Here is a 21,545-nt window from a genome sequence, read left to right as displayed (position 1 = left end):
CGGTGTGGTTTTTAGGCAGTAAGAGTCTGATACTCTCTGTCACCTCGCCCAACGCGAGAGAAGTCATTAAATGATTTTCCTCTCTTAAAAAAGACAATTGCCACTGCTCGGCAATCGCACTTAAAATCACTTGACATGAAAAACAGGCATAAGGTAAGCGAAATACTCCTTGCCGGAGTCTGTGTTTCCTGATGGGTATAACCTGGGTGTCTTCAAAGCCCGAGTGAATAGGTTGCTTATGGGTAGACGTGCTCCATCGTTGGCCGCATCATAACTTACCACGCAAAAAAGTTGTATAAAGGCAAGCGAGATACTCCTTTAAAAATCATAAAACTATAATTTAACATCAAGAGTTATTACTTACCTCACAAGTAAAAGTACCGAAGTCTCCGTCAGCAGAAGGTGACACAGTCAGGTTGGAGTGGGATCCTTCGGTGCTGATCACGTACTTGGTCTCGCTGTCCTCAATCAGAACACCGTCTTTGTACCAACGGATGTGTGGCCTGGAATGTGGACGAAAAATGATCGTTATTAAATTTGTTTTAAGGGTTATTCTTCTTTGTAGTAAAATAATAGCTGTCGCTATCCATATTTGATTCGAGGATGTTGTAAGAGCTGACTAAGCGTCTATTCATTTTACAGAGACCACGCCGTTTATGCCTGAAGGGGCAGGCAGAGGTCCAGATTATGGCAAGTAAAGCCACTGTACAATGTATACCCACAATTCACCGTTTGTGTTATAAGTTCCATATAATAGAGGGTGATTGCTATATATTGGACACAATTTCAGACTCCGTGCTATCACTAAGAAATTTTCGATAAACCGAAAAAACCCACTTGGCCCGACCGAATCGAACCCGAGACCTCTTGTCCGGCAGACGCGCTTGCGCTTGCTTCACCAAACGAGGTAGTCATAGATACCAAATCTGAAGGAATCTTAAAACTGAACTGATATCCTCGGCCAAATGTAGAAAGCAGATTATGGATGGGCGTCCAAATGTCGTCTAAATAATAATTCTTTGAACGTATTTACCTGGCTTCCTCATGAGCGACGCACTGGAGAACAGCTTCAATCTTGAGGTCGGAGTTCACAACGGTCCTTGGCACATGGACTTGAGGTTTGCCTGTAAAATAACCCTCATGTGAACTGATTTTGAAGTTATACAATTTCTTCTTGGTGCTTTCAACTATCTAGAAAGGCTGTTAATGCATTTAAATCAGCATTCCTTTACTTATATCTTCATCAGTTTTATTTTTAAGGAAAAGGCCAGAGGTGGCGTACATTTACATAACAACGTGCTAATTTTTTAAAATTATGGTGTTCTGATGTTCATGTAGTGCCATCAAAACTACTTAAATTATTTTTTTTGTTAGTTCGTTAAGCAAAATTCATGCTGAACTGGAGTCATTTGTGTAACTCTGAATCTTTAATGTTATTCATATCTGAAAATAGCGACAGGCATAGGACAGATTTTGTGATCAATGACGTGCCCAAAATATTGTGCTGCGTGCCATCAATAGCACGCGTGCCAATGGTTCGCCATCCCTGGTATAGGCGGTCAACGTCGATCGATCACCTGATGGTAAGCGATCAGCGACTTCTAGAGATACCCATAACACTACAGACTTTACAAATTCATTATCAGCATCTTTTCTTGGAGGATTTTCTCTATTTTTTATTCAGAACAGCTATGTAATGAAAGCTTGAAATACTTTTATTTTTATTTTATCAATGATGTATGTTTATTAGTTTTGTAATCGGTGGAAATAAACTGTTTTTCTTTCTTCTTTTCTTTCTATGTAAGAATATTATGTAGGAGTCTTACCATTGATCCGGAGCTGCGGACAACGTTAAAGGTTACCGGGGCTCCGGCTCAAAGCAGGAGAAGGAACAGGGAGGTTTTTAGTCAGTAAGAGTCTGACACTCCCTCTCGCCTCACCCAAGGCGGGAGAAGTCATTGGATGATTTCCCCCCTCAAAAAAAAGGAGTCTTACCATTAACAACAACGCTGGCTTCTGATTGGTCGCTGCCCAACTTGTTGATAGCGTAACAGTAGTATTGTCCAGCATCCTTGCTCTTCACATTCTTGATACGCATGGTGTACTGGTTTCCGACCACGTTGAATTCTGCGTCCTTCTCTGTCAGGCGCTCGTTCTGTGGGAGGGAAAGAGATGGTTATAGTTGTTGGCGTTTCGTTTTTAATGTGAATGGTCGTTTTTTGGGTGTTTTGTTGGTCTGTCGCCCAGTTCCTGTGTCAATACGTCTACCAACTATTTTATTATGTGTCTACCATTTCAGCGATTAATAATTGTAATCAAAATATTAAGAAGAGATATGGGACAAAATAAATATATTCTTTGGAAATAGTAAACAATCGTTTGATACTGTTATATTATTATCTAATATGAACAGGCAGGATCGCACGAAAGTTAGCAGTCCCGATATTAAATAAACTTAATTACAATGTACCATTACACTTCCCCTGTCATTCTACTTACTCTCCTTACGAATATTTATAGCTCAATTTCTAAGAAAGTCGCCGCAAACCAAACGGTGAGTTATTTTGTTCATATTCCTACAAGTAACGGAAGCTGTAGGTTTAATAATAAAACGGGACTGTACTACGTTTCCAATCGTGTACATTTTGTTGGTAACTTTGTACCTAAGGGTTTTATGTAAAACTAGCTACTTCCGCGCGGTTTCACCCGCTCTGCTTGGCTCCTATTGGCCATAGCGTGATGTTTTATAGCCTTCCTCAATGAATACACTACCCAACACAAAAATAATTATTCAAATTGGACCAGTAGTTCCGGAGATAAACGTGTTCAAACAAACAAACAACCTCTGCAGCTTTATATAATATTATATATTATATATATTATAAAATTATAAAATTATTATAAATTATAAATTATAAACTCTACAGCTTTATAATATATAATATTATAATATTATAAAGCTGTAGAGTTTGTTTAGTATAGATAAGGGTATTTTTGGGGTACAAAATTATTCAGAAACGGTTCTTGGGGACTTGGGGTGATAGTAAGGAAAATACCCATGAAGCCAGAGATGTGCTATGCTATGTTGCTGTGGATACGTTTGGCTTCCACCAATCATATTCATTGGTACACATAGATTAGCACTGGTGGAAACGGACTCAGCTGAGATATGTTTTTTATAGGGAAAGATCAGTGCTATGGATGGTGTCCCTACTATCTATACATCGCATACTCGAGCTGCAAATCTCTCTCGCACAGTTACTTTACGACAGTGCATCTTCATAGCACATCTAACTCGCAGAGCTACATAGCTTAGTATCAGTGGAAACAGTCACGTAGTTTCACATCTTCGTAGCATAGCTACATAGCACATCTCGGGTGGAAAAGCACCCACAGTCACTCACACCATAATTGAAAAACCGCTTTAAAACTATAAGATGCCTAAAGACATTCAGTATAAAAAGATCCTAAATAAGGCTGGTACTCACAGGGCGTTCCTTCCTAGTGACAGACCAGATGACGGTTGGCACAGGAGAAGCAGTCACGAAGCAGGAGAGAGTCAGGTCGGTACCCTCGCCCACGCTGCCACCGTTGGTCGCTGTCATATCTGAAACGTTCAAGTTGTACAATTAAAGGACAGTGCGAAATAAATATAAGAAGTCTGGGCCTACCTCTCAATAATAGTACATGTGATATACAGCTTTTTTTGCGAGAGGGATTGTGTCTTACTGACTAAAAACCAACCTGTTCCTACTCCTGCTTTTCGAGCCCCGGTAAACCCGCTAGGTAGTCCGCAGCTTCGGATTAGGCATCAGATCTACGGGGCTTCATCTGTGGTGGTCTGATGACTCTTTGTGGCGAATGTGATATACCGTTGGATAGGACTTTTTACATGGAACTGTTATTGTTATAAATCACTAGCAAACCCGGCTAATTCCGTTTATCGACCAATGATTTTCCCTGTTTTCCTGATTCCTGAGCCCGAGATCTTTCAAACGAATGCAAAACCGTGGAAATCGGTTCGTGCGTTCTGGAGTTATAGCGCCAGGAAGGGAAACCCAACTTATTTTTAAATTTTACAGAAGAAGATAAACTTCTGTACTTACTGACAATAGAAGGCTTCTGTGTGACGAGCAGCGTGTGGTTGATAGCTACTGGTACCTTCTCAATGGTCTCACATTTGAACACTCCGCTGTCTTCCACCTTCGCATTCCTGATCACCATGTCTTTGGAGTTGTCCGCTCTGGAAGTAAAATGTGAATTCAATTGATGGTTGATGATTAAGAGTCCCGGTCCTGTCTTGAAATCAGTCGAGTACCTTCGATGAGTGACCAGTTATTTATGTTCAGGGTATTTGTTACTACCATATCCTGAATTATTTTTCCAGTAACATATTATTATGTTTGAAATCTTTTCTGGATGTTAAAAACAAAAGCATTGAAGTGTGGGAGACCCATGCTTCGGCACGAATGGGCCCGCTCAATTCGAGTAATACCACGGCCTCACCGAAAACCGACGTGAAACAACGCTTGCGTTGTGTTTCCTTGTGTCCGAAGGCCCAATTACCCCCCTTCCCAATCTTCTCAATCCTTGATTTCCTAACAACCTTTAAATTCCTAACCCCCAAAAGACCGGCAACGCACTTGTAACGCCTTTGGTGTTTCAAGTGTACATGGGTGGCGGCGATTGCTTAACATCAGGTGATACGTCTGCTCGTTTTTTTTCTATGTATGTTTCATAAAAAAAAACATACATAGGAAAAAAACATACTGGCCAAATTGAAAACCTCCTTCTTTTTGGGAAGTAGGTTAAAAATAGGCTGCAGTATTTTCTAAATTTTCAGTGACCACTCAAGCCACCGCAACAGCTTAAGAATAAGGGTAGTCCTTATCTTAACAGAGAGGGATTAGAACCGTAGAAGAGTAGTAGATGACGATGATGGACAGATAGGTTTATTTTAATTTTTACTTACATGGAATATCTGACTTCTTCAGGGTGCATCTTCAAGGTACCCATGAAGTAAGGGTCGTTGTTCCTGTGCCATGTTATCACGGTTCCTATAGTAAACAAACACATAAATTAATTGAAACATACTAGAGAAATAACCTACAAACCTTCAACCAAATAGGAGTGACAAAACATTTTATATAATTGAAAAGTTTTACAATTTTTCGGGCTAGAAATCAAATGAAGCGAGGTTTGCAGTAATACTAAAAAAAAACAATAGCATTTTATGCCCAACCTGGGAATCTAACCCAGGATCTGCTTCATCATAGACAGCCTTCATCATAGACCCTAGCAATCAAATGGTACATTAAGTACCAAATATGACTCCTATATTCTTCAAATTAATGGTAGTATTTAAAGATTTAACAACACATTTTATTTTCAGTCTATAACTCTAAACTTCTAAAGTCAATGTGAACTATACAAATTTTATTAACCCAAGACATCTATCGCGGTAAGTACAAGGTTCGTTTCCTGGTGAAAGCAATAAACATTACAAACCGACTTTACCTTTAACGATTGCACTTAATTACAAAGATAGCCAAATCCGTCAGTTTACGTTCTGTTTGACAGTTAACCGGAACCTGCGTGTGCGCATTGGCGCCAGCCGGAAGCGCCGCCATTTTGTTGTGAACAACTTTTTATTGGGCAATGAATCATGGATGATTATTTTTTTAATTTTGGGACGGGCAAAGGAAATGTTTTGATGTCAGTTTTATTTGGAGAGGAGGATGCATTTTTATGCAGTTGAAATTTAAATATTATTTTTGCATGCAATGCGTTTATTCGATGTGTGTGTTCCTTTTCATTTTGGGGTCGATTACGCTTATGTTTAGGACTTATTCCGAAATAGTGAAATTCAATACTTTTATCGAAATGTCAAAAACTATAATTTTGTACCAATTTTGTAGTAGGAGATCGCTACTTATGACGTTATAATTTTTTTGCGTCGTCATCGAATAGCATACTTATTTCTCAAAAAAATATTTGATTATGGTACAGAGGCATTACATCAAGGCACTAAATAACACTAGTAGTGTATTGTTACAGTAGTAATTGTTACAATAGTGTATAGTGTAACATTAAGGCAATAGTGTTATTTAGTTAACTAGGAATCGAACCTAATGTTTAATTAGATGAAGAACCTAATGATTAGTAAAATGGTCCAATCCGCCCCTCATCTCCAATCCTCAAAAGGAGATAGAGGAGATAGAACGCACTCTATCTCTTCTGGTGTTCATGGGCGGCGTCAATTGCTCACTAGCAGGTGACCCGTCTGTTCTTTTATCAACCTACTAGCTATTTCCGCGCGGTTTCACCCGCTCTACTTGGCTCCTACTGGTCATAGCGTGATGTTTTATAGCCTATAGCCTTCCTCGATAAAAGCGCTATCCAACACAAAAAGAATTATTCAAATCGGACCAGTAGTTTTGGAGATTAGCGCGTTCAAACAAACAAACAAACTCTTCAGCTTTATAATATTAGTATAGATATTAGTATAGATAGGTACCACATAAAAGAAATACAAGAAGTACTTACTCTCAGGAGTAACTTTGCACTCCAACCGGACCTCTCCTCCAACCTCTACCTCGTAGGACGCGGGAGTAGTCTCAATCTTTGCCGGCTCCATTTGTACTTGAGGCTCTGAAATTAACGGAAACATTATTATAATAAATGGCCAACTAACTATGAGTTTTTGAAAAAGCCCATGATTTTACACACTTTAAGTCCTCTGAAATGCTGCGTAAAATTCTCAAAAATATGGTTTTTCGTTCCGAGAATCGAATTGCCTAGCATCAATGATTAAATTTACTCGACCTCTGAACTTCTTTAAGCCAGGATCTACAGTAATACAAACATTAAAGCACCGGAACACTGAAGTCCGGCGCGTCTCAGGGACATGATCCCGTACTTGGATCCCGCAACGAAACAAACCAGAAGAAATAATAAGAGGAGTAGAAAAAGACGATAGTTTCCATTTCCCTTGGTGAGATTTAAGGCAAGAGACAGAATGAACACTGAAGTCCGGAGAAATTGCACAACTGGGAGAAGCCCAGTCATCAAGCACCAGTCATTGGATCTTACAGAAAAATCTACTTAACTACATTACGTCATCCCTATCATATACTAGCTGCTTACGCGCGGTTTCGGTTCCTATTGATTGTTGTGTGATGTTTTATATCCTATAACCTTTTCCAATAAATGCGCTATCCAACACAAAAAGGATTATTCAAATCGGACTATTAGTTCCGACGATTATCGCATTCAAAGAAAGAAACAAACTCTTCAGCTTTATAGATTAGTATAGATTTTGAGTGGCATTGAACCATACCTGCATTACCATCAGTATCATTCATGGTATCATCATCGGTTCCTTCGTCTCCAAGGAAGTCGTAGTTCTCATCATCAGCCGCCTGCCGACGATGCATCGAGTGGGATTCTGTAACAAGATGAGAAATAATTCGTTAATACAGTCCTATACGACAGAAAAGTTTTATTGTACACAATGAAAATATACAGGACATACATTTAGAAATCGATAGGTAATTTGAGTAATATCTAGCAAAAATACCGCCAATTAAGAGGTTCCAGATTTGACAGAGTGTGTAGTAATCTATGATAAAACTTCATCCAATGGCTTCTCCAGCCTTGGGTGAGGTGAAAATGTCAAACTCTTGAATAATTAAAAACTAAACCGTTCCTACTTCTGCTTCGAGCATAAGACCCCGGTAACCCGGTACGTTGCCGCAGCTTCTGTGATAAACCTGAACCATTTAAACTGTGATCTTCCATCTACCTATAAACTGAGGAGTTTATGGCAAACTCCTCTAATGTGGTGGAGGCCCATAGTCCAACAGTGGATTGTACCATTATTGAGTTTGTTGATAGCTAAAATGGTCACTATTGAAATATCAGAAAGTCGAAGTAATTTAGCGTTTGGCGACTTTTAAAGATTGGCCGGCTCGCATGCAGAATAACTACCGAGAAACTCCACATTATAAATTCAGAACGCCGTAACAATATAATCATAGTCGAAACAGTCGTATTTCAAAAAAAAATTGTCCATTAACCAATTATCTAAGTAATAAGAACACATTATTCTTAACAAAATAGTCAATAAATTCCTAGTTTCAGTAAACTAAAAGTACCTAATTTGTTGCCCAACCAAATATGTGTTCTCTAACAATTATCTACCGTAAAAGTAAAACAAATGAACGTTTGAAACAAACGTGTTGTCTTAATAAAGTGATTCCGTGTTAACTAAAACGTATTTTAGTTTAGTTACTGAAGTTATTTCGTATCTATTGGTGTTGGTAAATAGTTGGTTTGTGGTACAAGTTACAAGCTTTTGAAGTTAAAATCGTTTTGTCACTAAATATATTATCTCAATAAATCTTTACTTCATTGCACCATATTCCAATCATCCTAACCTCTAAACGCTCCAAATTCAAAATTAAAGAAATATATTTTCTTTACGTCATCGAAATTTCCCAAGTTATGTCATAAGTTCCATTTAATGTCATTAGGAGTGAGCCCAATGCCATATAATTGTCATAATACTTCGTTCTATTACCTATTAAAAAATTCTCATTTTCAAAAAACCCTAATAACACCTTTGTTTCAAACGGTAATCATATCCAAGACCGTTTGTTTGACAGTCGCACTATTGACCATTTGACCAATGAGACAGTTTTGATTATATTGTCAAATTAATTATCATCAATTGAACCCAGTGACCGTACTAAACGTGCAGCCAAATTAACTACTATCTTCTTCTAACTCACACCATACATAGCATTAAACCAGTAATAGTTCTAAAATTGTTTTCCAATTGAATTCTGTTTGCTTTACCATTTAGGGAGGCATGTTACAATGCGCCTGCGCACCGTGACATGTGCCGGTAGCATGCGCGGGATTCGGGATCACAGACGTATTGCGGTATTAATTCAGTATTAAATGTTTGTTAGGTTGATTGATAGATTGTGGGATAAAGTAGAATGTTGTCAATTGTATGTAAAGATATTGTTGTTTTTTCTTCTAAATATAGACTAATAAAATATAAAATTGAGAGTTTTTACTACCTGTCTATAATATAATAAATGAATACATTGTAAAAAATATGTATCGTACGTACACGATATACATTTTTTACAATTTTTATTTATCTGTCTGTTTGTTTCGGCAAATCTCTGAAATGGCTGAACGGATTTTGACGGTACTTTTATTAACCACTTTCACACCAAGACCAATAATCTCACACTAAGCAGGTAGGTTTATCAGAGAGCACTGCTGCTCAGTCTCTGTCAAATGTGTAGTAGGTAGTCCCTAAGTCAGCTGTTATGACACCCGCTGGAAGAGCTAGGGTGGTCTAAAATGTATTCTACTCTGCCGTCACTAAATAGCAAAGCATTTATACACAGTACTCTCTCTTTTACCGACAGTTATAATAATGTTTACCTACTCAGTACAGCGAGTAAGGAAGTGCACTCAATACGGATAATTACAGACGAAACCGGGGCATATCAATTAGTGTGATTAACGGACGGACGGACGGACAGTTTTGCGGTCGGATTATGGGTCAGTTAGAATCGTCCCATCTGTTTTTATAGCCTATTTTCGACCACTGAAGGCTATTCACACAGTAATAAGGACAGACGAAAATATTTCGCTGAAAAAAAAATTAAGATCCTTCCATGTCTAGTTGGTTAAATAGATTTAAGTGTCATTGAAGATCACAAGGTTTTAGGATCGATTCTCAAGTTGTGTAATCAATGACTAGCTGAAATTGGGCATGCACTTAAAGAAGTCAAATAAAAAAACGTGATGTTTTTTCAAGTTTGTTTTTTTTTTGGGTATCGTAAAAGTCAACTAAGGACTACATATTTGATAGAGACAGGACATCAGGTATCTCTGATAAACCTGAACCTTTTAAATGTGGGAGAGTCATGCTTCGGTACAAATGGGCCGGCTCGACCGGAGTAATACTGGACCTCACAGAAAACCGACGTGAAATAACATTTGCGTTATCTTTCATTCTGTGAGTGAGGTTACCGGAGGCCTAATTACCACACTTTCCAATCTTCCCAATCCCTCTAATTTATAGAGAGACCCATCAGTACAACATTCAGTATGTTTTAATTGTTAGAGAAGTTTATAAACGAAACCACCTTAAACCCTTCATTAAATTCCCATTATTAGGTAAAATTTCACTATACTATGTCTTTAACTATCCCTTCTTTATACAAAACACATATTAAAACAAGGAACTCATCGCAACATGTACAAAGGAAACAGTCGTGTTCATATCGGCGCGTGCGTCGGTTTTTTAAACAAGCGGAACCAGTAAACAGTTGCATAAGAACCTTAGTGGTTGTTATAAAATGTAGTATTTACATAGTGATTGGGTTTTTAAGATCAATGGGTTGAATACTGATATGGGATTTTACGTCATTTCTTTTATTGAGTAATTTTTTTGAGGGGGGAAAGTCATCCAATGACTTCTCCCGCCTTGAGCGAGGAGAGGGAGTGTCAGACTCTTACTGATTAAAAACCATCCCGTTCCTACTCCTGCTTTTCGAGCCGGAGCCCCGGTAAACCGCTAGGTAGTCCGCAACTCCGGTTAAGTAATTTAAGGTCATCAGTCTTTTCGTGCATGCTCGTCGGTTAAGGGTACATTTTATTTGGCTTTTAATATATCGCCTATTCATATCTGTTCTGTATACTTTTTTCGTAAATCTGCTTCCATCCACCCTTTCTACATATCCAAACTTACATTCCCTTTGACTGTTGATAAAGCGAAAGAGGCATGTAAGATTCGTAGCAATTGGCGTTCCATTGTCTCTACCTACCTCCATAGGAGACAGGTGCGAAATTATGATACAAAATTCATAACCACAAAACTTCTAAGAAAATTTCAATTACTACAGCTTAAGCTATTACGAACGCTACCAATTATACACATAAGCTATTAATATGCTGTGTAGCTACTCGACAAGCTGTCTTGCTCGGTACAGCTCATTTGTATGCAACCTGTAGTACTAGAGCCGCTTAAGCCACGACAGGGCTACTCTCTTTGTATACAAGTCCCTTTATAATTTTAGCCGAACACATTTTTAAGTAGACATTGTTATTTTTTTGGAATTTAAATATTGTGAACAGTAATTTTGATGTTGTTAGTAATTTGGTGTGGGAGAGCCATGCTTCGGCACGTATAAGCCGGCTCAACCGGAGTGATACCACGGACTTGCAGAAAACTGACGTCAAACAACGCTTGCATTGTGTATCGTTGTGTCAGTGAGGTTACCGGAGGCCCAACTACCTCTTTTCCCAATCCCTGATTAGAGAATCAACCAACAACCTTTGAATTCCTAACCCCCAAAAGGCCGGCAACGCACTTGTAACGCCTCTAGTGTTTCGGATGTCCATGGGCGGCGGCGATTGCTTGCCATCAGGTGATCCGTCTGTTCGTTTACCGGCTTATATCATAAAAAGATGATGATGAGACCAGCATATGTTCACAATGCATATTCATTTGAAGGATAGCTAACCAATGTAAGGAAAGAATGAATAAGGAAAAAAATATGGCCGTAATATCAAACAACAGACCACTTTCTATCATTTGACCTAATAACTAGAAGAGGGCGTTCCAATAAATCAGCATTGGACACCTAAATGCCAGTCTGCCGTGCTAATCTGCCATAAATAACATATTTATGTGGCCCACTCTAGCCTCTATGGCCTAATTTGTAAGCTAGTCTATGGTAATTAGGTCATGGACACATAAATTCGTCCGCGCGACCTTTTTAATTAATCATTGCAATTAATTTGCAACGTTTTCTGTTGTTTCTGTCGGTTAGATTAGCCTTTGTTGTGTTAGTTTTAGTTTTACAAGTTGTTGGTCAAGTGGTCAATCTTGAGGGCAAAGTATTATTGGGCTTTTCTTAGTCACTGTTGCGAATATTGAAGTAGTGAGCGAAAGAAAAAGAGCACTATCTCGTCCTACTTTCTTTTGCGGGGGAAATTCAATCAATGATTAGAACTTATGACGGGATATTTACCGGATTAACTGTTAATCGGTGATCATGACACTTGCAACAGTGCCGAAACTCATCAAAATGAATAAACATGGTAAATATCCCGTCATAAGTTCTAATAATAGTGTTAGTGACCATGTCAGTTTAAAAACTTATATCATTCAATGCGTTCTCTCGCCTTGGGCGAGGCTAGAGGGAGTGTCAGATTCTTACTGACTAAAAGCTACCCCGGTCCTACTCCTGCTTTTCGAGCCGAAGCCCCTGTAAACCCCCTAGGTAGTCCGCAGCTCCGAATTACCTTGTCCCATGTGATAGACTAGACTATTTCGAAGACAAATTGCCCTCATAAAAGTGTTCATAGTGAGATAAAGATATGTCCCTAATCTTTTCCTAAGTTTCCTCTATCTTTAACTTTGTGGTAGCATGAGGTTAATATACTTTTCAGAAACTAAAATACTTTTCGAAAATGATTCCATGATTTCTTCTTTACGCTTATACTGGAGACCAATTTAAATATAACGACTGATCAAAACGAGACCGGACAGAGAGTGGGCGGGATGTGTAATAACATCTATTATTACATTACACATGAAATTATTTATACAGCTGCGTGTGCATTATTATGTATCATGGATTATGTAAATATGGAGCAATATGGGGAGATCGGAGCAGTAATTATTGTGTAAACCTTTTTGATGTTGCCACCATGTCTTTTTGAACTCTGATAATCCACTATTGGACTATTTTTTTTAAGGAAGAATCGCATGATGTTATTTCTCCCGCCTTGGGTGAGATGAGAGGGAATGTCAGACTCTTACTGACTAAATACCACCCCGTTTCTATTCCTACTTTTCGAGTTAGAGCCCCGGTAAACCCGCTAGTTAGTCCGCAGATCCGCTGGACACTGCTGGACTATGGATCTCTGCTACATGTAAAGTTTTGCCAAAATCTTCATGCTTGGCAGGAGTTGGAGATCGCAGTTGAAAAGGGCCAGGTTTTTAGACAGCAATGCTTTGTCTCTGTTAAATGTGTTGTCCCTTAATCGGCTCTTACCCCACGCGCAGGAAGAGGAAAGGTAATGAGTTTTTTTATGGAATTGTAGGCAAACGAACAGTCGGATCTCCAGTTGGTAAGCGATCAGTGCCGACCACGGCTACCCGCAACACCACAGGAGTCACAAATACGTTGCCGGCCTTTGTTATGTTTTCGGTCAGGCATCAATCACAAAACTCAATACATACTAACTTGCAATCAATCAACCAACGTCAAAAATCCAAAAATAATCCCACTCATTACCCAATAAAACTCCAAAACACTACAATGGACAACAAAACTAAAAAAAAAACTTAAAAATAAAATAAAAAAAGCGTTCACGTTTTCGACACATTACTGCACGTACTATCTCATATAAATCTCCTTGAAAAACTGTCCAGTTATCCTTGACCTGCCTCGCCCCTCTCTATTGATAGAAGAAAGGGGATTAAGGGTGTAAATGTGGTGTTATGCAGGGATTTACGTTGACTGGACGCTATGGAACACGGCTGCCTTTGTAATGGTAATATGTTTGGGTTTAAAAGGTGTTGTTATCGACATAAGCGATAGAGGATTGTTGCTTTTTAACCGACTTTAAAAAAGAGGTGGTTAATTTAATTGTTTTTTGATTTAGATAAGTTTTTTCATTTTTTTCGGTAGGTGTACTGATTTTTGGATGACTCTTTATGATTTGAACGTCATTACTAAAGTACTATTAACTATTTAATTCGCTTCGCCTGTCATAGTTTTTTTTTTTGGTTTGGTTCATTTTCCGTCCACTACTGGACATTCGACATAGTTTTGTATCGACATCATCATTTTAATTTTAAACTTTACCATATTTTTGAACCCTAATTTCAAATTTTTAATCACAAATCTTTTCAAAAATTCAAAAAATATACTAGAAAGCGAATATCTTTATCGAATCGACACTCTTCGCTATCGAATCAACACTACCCTACAAGAGCCAAGTTCAACAAACCGACTCCTGCGCACGTTGGAGCTATAATCTCGTTCCTTTATCGTGGACGGAGGCGCTGTGTATGTATGTATGTATTGTTCGTGAGTTTATGTCTGTCTAGGTTTGTATGTCTTGGGATTAGTTTATGTAAAGTGTAATACATAGTTTTAGGTAATATTCTAGTAAAGATTTTTATTCCTAATACATATTATAAACCAGCTTCTGCCAGCGGGAAAAAGCATCCTATCACCCAAGTCGGTTCATATCCTGTCTGTATACCAAATTTCATTAAAATCCGTTCAGTAGTTTCAGCGTAAACAAGCAGTAAATCAGTAATTTTTTTTGCACTTGACAATTCGAACGAAAATAATATTTCTACGTGATTAAATAGCTTGTTAATTCGAACTTATCGGCATGAAACTACGACAATTCGAAGTTGCAAAGAGAAAGGGACAGAAATATCTTAGAAGATCTGCAGAGGACAATACCGACATATTTATAGAGTCAAATTAAAATTTCGTTCCATTTGATATTTGTATCATTCGATAATTTGAAGTATTGTAATCGTCCCCTCAGATTTTTTCATGGAATAGTTGGCAAACTAGCAGACGGGTCATCAGATGGTACCTAAGCGATCAGCGCCGCCCTTGGACACCGCAGTTTCGAATTAACGAGAGTGGACTTGTACATAGTTTAAGTGAAACACTTCACCTATAAATAATTTGATAGGTAAGAATAGAGAAAGCTTTACACAAAGCATATCACGCTCTTTTATTCCCTAAATGCGTAGGCAGAGGTGTACAAAAACACCCACTCTATACCAGATATTGTTATGACAATGTCAGGATTTCTATAAAATACGAGAACATAATACAGGGAACAATTCCAAAATCCTTAGAATTGAAATATCCAAAGTCAAAAATTTGATAACGGAGGCCCAATTACCTCCCAGAGGTAAACGAGCAGACGGATCACCTGGTGGTAAGCAATCACCACTGCCCTTGGACTCCCAAAACACTAGAGACGTCGCAAATGCGTTGCCGGCCTTTTGGGAGGGGTTAGAAATTAAAGGTTGTTGGAGAATCGAGGATTAGAAAGATTGGGAAGCCTCCGGTAGTACTCCGAAGTATTTGAGCCTCCGGTTACCTCACTCACACAACGAAACATAACGTAAGCGTTGTTTCACGTCGGTTTTCTGTAAGGTCGAAGTAACACTCTCAAGCTGGCCTATTCGTGCCAAAGCATGGCTCTCCAACACTTAAAATTTCGCAATTATGTTATGCTCACAAACTTACATATTTATATTATTAGAAGGATGCGTTATCCAACTAGTTGAGCTAAATACCTTTCTATTTATACTATTTTCATAACCTACCATCATTCACATTCGATCACACTACATCCTATGAGCTCAATTCTATTCTAAAGATATTTCTGCATCCATTTATCTTACGAAACTGCATATAATATGTTCTAGTTACCTGTATATTCAACCTTCACCCAAAATCGATTGGTCTGGTTAAACATATCGGTGTTTTACCGAAATTTCGGTAACACCTACCTTTCCTTTGAAGTAAAATATTTGTTTATGATTTGTGTGGTGTGGGGCATGAGAGGTGGCGGTTTTGGAAATTAAATAATTTTTTTTTTCACTACCAAAAAAGTTAATAATGTTATTTTGCCTTAGTCACGAAAGATAGTGACTATAAGATTTTGTTCGACTTTGATCAAGTAGTATCGAGTTTTGTTCTCTATTGATACAAGTTAATTCAAGTGTCGTTAACACCTCGTTGGTCGAGTCGGTCACAAATGCGACTGCCGGTGCAAGGGTCAAGCAAAGCATTACTTGGCTTTTTTCGGTTTTTCTAATATTTCTCAGTAGTAGCTCGGAGTCTGGAATTGTGTCCAGTAAATGGCAATAGGCTCACCCCCTATAACATGAGACTTATAACAGAAATTGTTAATAGTGTGTTTACTTTGTACAGTGGCATTAAGTTCCGTAATGTATAGTACCTCTACCTACCCCTTCGGGGATAAAAGACGTGACATTGATGCAAGATAGTATTAAACTGGATAAATGCGTGTTAAATCGTAAACAATAATAAGTCCCTATTTTCTGTAGAAAATAAGACATAATATATGCCCGAATATTCAAACGCTACTCAATTTTAAGACGCTCTCAAATGTAGTTCTGTCACTATCAATTCTTTATAAAATGACAGAGATAGCACGATATTTAAATACAACTTAAAATTGAGTAGCGTTTGAGTATTCGGGCGATAGTTCGCTACCTCTTATACCTTAGTCCCTAGACCACTAGCCTATAATGTCAAACAGGTGTAGATCACACAAATAGAGGCTCGTTGTAATTGTTTGCTCTCCCTACTTGAGACACGCATAGCTTGGCTCGCCACGTAAACCAAACAATTTGTTGTTTTCGTTCCATAATGTTATAAAGATGTAGTGTCATGGTAGCTTGAGTAAGAGTATGGTGTGGATTTTTTTAAATTAAGTAATTGAGTTGGTTAAGTCAAAGCATTTTTATAAAGTTTTGACATATTGGTAAAGTATTCTCAACGGATCTTGGCAGGTCTGAACTACGTGCAGAAGGCTGCGCAATAAGTGTAAAGGGTCAATTGTATTTAGAAATGGTCAATCTCTAGCCTAGATCGCCGCCCCCCGCACCTCGCCTCATGCCACCATTTGGTTCTAAAAAGACTTCTTGCGCAGCCTTCTGCACGTAGTTCAGACCTGCCAAGATCCGTTGGGAGTACTGTACTTTTGACTTTCTTGGTTATTTGGGGAAGCTTCGTTGTCGGTCATTAATCAGGGGTCTTGGTTTCGATGCCCTGATTAAGCAAAATATTATTGAAGTTTTGTCACACCATCACATTAGAGCCTGTAAGTGGTCACTGCTGGCCAAATACCTCTTTTTACACGGAGAAGATTTGAGCATTAATCACCATGCTTGCTCAATGTATTGTTTGTATTTTTAATTTATTCAGATCGTAATTGGTGAAACGAGGAGTCACCTCATGTATATTATGGGTGCATCTTTGCTTGGAAATAAAGGATCTGTTTCTGGTGTGATGTGAATTCATGGTACAGGATCCGGCGATTGCATCATACCACCATAGACCCTGCATCGAAACACCATTTCTAAGAAAACCCTCAAATATCTGTACATCGCATAAAATTTAATGTCTTAACAGTAAAAAGGGTCATAAATACCCGTCCGATATAAGGAAGTGGCCTAAATCCGGACAGATTCGGGTCGGATTTGCCCATAGTAGTTACTCTATGTACATTTTCGGAAATATATTTTTGTATTAAAAGATTGATGAGTGATGTACGCATTAATTTTAATTTTGTAGTTAATGTATAGGCAAACTGCATGTCAAGGTATCCTTAACCAAAAATCGTGTATTAGATACACAACTTTATTCAATTGTGGTAAGGTTTATAATCTGATAAGCATGGTGAAAATGATCACCCAAGTCAACCCTTAGGCCCTGTCTGTAAGTATACCAAATTTCATCAAATCCGTTCAGTAGTTTCAGCGTGATTGACGGACAAACATTCAAATATCCAAACAAACTTTCACATTTATAATATTAGTGTGATTAGCATCTAATGACAAGAATAAAAACAGGAAGTTAGATAGGTACTAAAGTGTCATCATTATATGTAATTCTAACTATATCCGGTGACACATGCGCAGGAGTTGGTAACATAAACAAGATCCATCATAAAGATAATATGGAGATCTTAGTAATGATTCTGTGGAAACACATAAAGGATGGGAATTGAGTGTCTGTTTGTAATTATTAAGAATAACTTGGACATACAATTTTTTTATGTTATGTTAAACTGTTTTAATTGGGTTATATTGTACCTATGGTCGTCAAAATTAAGCGTGTGTAACCAAATACCAGGTTGATCAGACGTCAGGAAGGCGGTTGAATATTTAAAAGGTCAAGCTAAAGAGAAAACGTTTAGAAAGGACAGAATATTGATGGTCTCTAGTAAATTTTTTTTTTGGAATTGGTATAAGATTTCTCGAGGAAAATGCGCAGCTTGAGTATGCGATGTATCGAGTAGGAGAAGCCATCCATACAACGCATCTATCCATATAAAACATATAGCTTAGCTGAGTCCGTTCTCACCAGTGCTACGCTGTGAATATGATAGTTGGAAGCTAAATGCATCCATAACAACGTACCATAGCACATCTTTGGTGGAAAAGCACCGTAATAGATTATATCAATATTATAAAAGTAAATTTCTAACTTTATCTACAAATCAAACATCAAACCGAAATTGACATTGACACAAATGCTCAATGTCAAAAAAATACTCGGAAATAGCGATCATAAAATTCATTCCCATCCATTTATTATTGCTATATTTATAATTAGCTGCATGGTGTGGTGTGATGTGATGTGATGTCATCACGGAAGTAACGGAGATATTTGTTTAGTCTGTGCTCGGCTGTGAGAATCACCAATGAGGTTTAGGTTGCATAGCCGTTTTATGACATCTGTCAAACTAACACTTGACAGTTACGGTAGCCATTTTTAAAATTTGGTATTATAATGATTGATTAGTTTTAAGTACTGAATAAAATATGTTCTTGAGCTTTAGGTGCGGTACAAGTAAGTATTATAATAATTGATTAGTTTTAAGTACTGAATAAAATATGCTCTTGAGCTTTCAGTACAATAAGGAATCGGAATGAAATTTGGAACAGGGGTAGATTATGGAGTTTCTTGCTCGTCCTTCTCCATTCGAAGCTACACTTTGGAACGAGCACCTAGCTTCATAAACGGACAGACTGACAGGCTATTGTTTATTTCTTTATTTTTTGACTTTTCTAAAGTACCTATGTGTATGGCTTAATTGGAATAAATGATTTGACTTTGACTTTATGGTCCGGAATACACATAGGACACTTTTTATCTCACAGGACTGCAGGCAAAGCCGTTGACAGAACCTAGTACTATTACAATAATGACTAACTAATTATTCACGCACACCTCTGCCTATGCCTTCAGTAAACAGCCATAACGTTATTTATAACAAAAAAAAAGTTCCACTCGATAATCAGTCACCATCAATATTTGTACTGACGTCAGCACCATCACATCACATCTATAATTAGATATATTTGTAACTTTTTAAATAATTGCGTCATACCACGGATATATGACACTGGAAGTAGCAAGATGTGATTGAATACGAAATTAGCACTTCCGTTTTATTTGTATCTTTGATCGAGTTTGTGAATATGATTATAGTTTTTTTTTAAACGGGGAAAATCATCGAATGACTTCTCACGCCTTGAGCGAGGCGAGAGGGAGTGTCAGACTCTTACTAACTAAAAACCACCCTGTTCCTGCTCTTGCCCTTCGAGTCGGAGCCCCGGTAAACCCGCTAGGTAGTACGCAGTTCCGGAATATGATTATATTTGGTACTTGCCGTTGGTAGGTTTGGAACCCGTACTGATGCATAAGAAGCTTAAACCTCCTGGCTAGGTTAGGTATCCATTTATTAATTTAGCAGTGGATGATCACAGGCTGTTGATGGAGAGTTCGACAGTATAAAAAATAATCTTGTAATGGAAATTAAATAAGAAATTACCTTCTAGTTCTTCACTGACCCAGAAGCTATCCTACAAAGTTCAAAGCAATTCACTGATCGAACGCTCCCAAGCCATCTAATTTACGATCCAATTTATATTTATGCGAAATTCATTAATATACAGTTGCCATAAAATTCCTTTTTCCATAAACTTGTTCCAATGACATAATTTTCTTCTATCCTCGACCTAGTTCTACTAGGGAGCGTTTGCACTGGCTTGTTTACTCGCCTAATATTTTTTTAGGTTAGGACAGTCAGAAATTGGTATGGACTAGTATAGTTTTGAGTTGTAAGTGTTTAAAGTGCCAACTGAATACAGTTACTCTTTAATCTTAGTCAAACTAGTTAAGACTAGTTCAGTTATATGTTTCAAGAAAAGATTCCCAACTTCGGTTCCATTGACAGGTTAAATCTTAGAAAATCTATTTTTTAATCATCATGTTTTGTGCCTATTGGTCACATGTATACTTAAATTAACTTGTAAGTTAGTTAGAACCAATAAATAAAAAAGTGTGATATGTATAATGTGTGATAACTAAAAAAAAATACGGTTTACTCACGTTCTTTGCTGTAGAAAAGCTCTAGTTTTTAGTCGTAGAGGCAACGTTCGCAGACGCGTAATTTAGTATGTCTCACAATAGTTATTATAAAAATAAAGTCTAGATACATTTTGACTTGTGTAACATGCATTTAATAAAAGTTACTGATCTCCTAATACTAGCACTTCTGTTCTAAATTCAAGTACAGTAACTCCACAAACTCGACCAAAACCAAAACTAAACGCAGCATAAAATTTTGCAATAAAAATATCACTCGGGAATACTAGTGCTGTACAAAATTAATCTACATAAATAGTGATGCGGTATTACCGACTAAGTGTTAGTTTTAGTCTAGTATTAGTTATTTCTAATTATTCTAGATACGTTAATGTATGTTTAGCATGTTTTAATAACTCCTAATTACCATTTCTATGATGGATAATGGAATTCCATTAAGGTATGTATTAGTTTTCAGGGTTGTTTGTTAATAAGTAAATGGAGAACTAATAGTGGTTTAAACTAGTATTCATGGCGGTACTTAGGGTTAATGAAAATGAATAATGAATACGTATAAAACCTACATAACTCATTTTAGAAATTTTATCTTAACATACATATATGTATAACAACTGCACAAGTGTGGGAGAGCCATGCTTCAGCACGAATGGGCCGGCTCGACCGGAGTGATACCACGGCCTCATAGAAAACCGACGTGAAACGACGCTTGCGTTATGTTTCGTTGTGTGAATGAGATTACCGGAGGTTCAATCACCCCTCTTCCAAATCCCCGATTTCCTAACAACCCCTAAATTCCTAACCCCCAAAAGCCCAACAATGCAAATGTAAGGCCACTAGGGTTTCGGGTGTCCATTTGTGGCGGCGATTGCTTACCATCAAGTGATACGTCTGCTCGTTTACCGGCTTATACCATAAAAAATAAACATTTTCATAAACCGATAATCCGAACAATACCTTGCCCGAACCGCCAATCGAACTGAAAACTCCTTTCTATACCGCTACGCTAACAATTATAAAGCCAATGAGACATAATAAAAATAAAACAAACATCAATTAGCTAGCACTTCATAACCTCCTAACCTAATCATATAAACCTATATCCCCACTAATGCCCCTAATACAAAAAACTAACTAATTCGACCTATTTTCATTTCGAGACCACTTTCCCTACACTCGCGTCTACTTTCTTGTTTAAACATTGATGTGTACGCAGCTTAAATAGTGACGTCACAATGCAATATGGCCGTTGGATCATCCCGTTGAGATGTGTCATGGCTTATAGATATAATGAAGTATGATCTCAGTGTAAAAATG

At 37.8% G+C, this 21,545-nt stretch overlaps 2 protein-coding genes across 7 annotated transcripts in view; both read right to left on the bottom strand.

Moving 5' to 3' along the window:
* Positions 1-21,545, bottom strand: part of LOC118276825 (neural cell adhesion molecule 1) — a 181,233-nt gene that overhangs the window by 4,841 nt on the left and 154,847 nt on the right. For 2 of the 4 annotated variants that reach the window (XM_035595393.2, XM_035595394.2), the window contains exons 3-10: positions 7,340-7,447; positions 6,547-6,651; positions 4,973-5,057; positions 4,107-4,243; positions 3,489-3,607; positions 1,996-2,155; positions 1,034-1,124; positions 365-503 (exon numbers count right to left, since the gene is read on the bottom strand). In XM_035595393.2, the coding sequence (XP_035451286.2) occupies positions 365-503; positions 1,034-1,124; positions 1,996-2,155; positions 3,489-3,607; positions 4,107-4,243; positions 4,973-5,057; positions 6,547-6,651; positions 7,340-7,447 (944 nt within the window). The remainder of the gene's footprint in view (positions 1-364; positions 504-1,033; positions 1,125-1,995; positions 2,156-3,488; positions 3,608-4,106; positions 4,244-4,972; positions 5,058-6,546; positions 6,652-7,339; positions 7,448-21,545) is intronic. The other 2 variants (XM_050699953.1, XM_050699955.1) reach the window with 1 other exon arrangement.
* The window catches only part of LOC118276960 (uncharacterized), a 265,349-nt gene that overhangs the window by 119,663 nt on the left and 124,141 nt on the right, over positions 1-21,545 (bottom strand). The gene's annotated exons all lie outside the window — the stretch shown is intronic.

This window comes from Spodoptera frugiperda, chromosome 17, assembly GCF_023101765.2.
Source record: "Spodoptera frugiperda isolate SF20-4 chromosome 17, AGI-APGP_CSIRO_Sfru_2.0, whole genome shotgun sequence".
In the NCBI taxonomy this organism is placed as follows: Eukaryota; Metazoa; Arthropoda; class Insecta; order Lepidoptera; family Noctuidae; genus Spodoptera; species Spodoptera frugiperda.
Note: the sequence above shows the minus strand (reverse complement) of the source record. Positions and strands in the feature narration are given on the sequence as shown.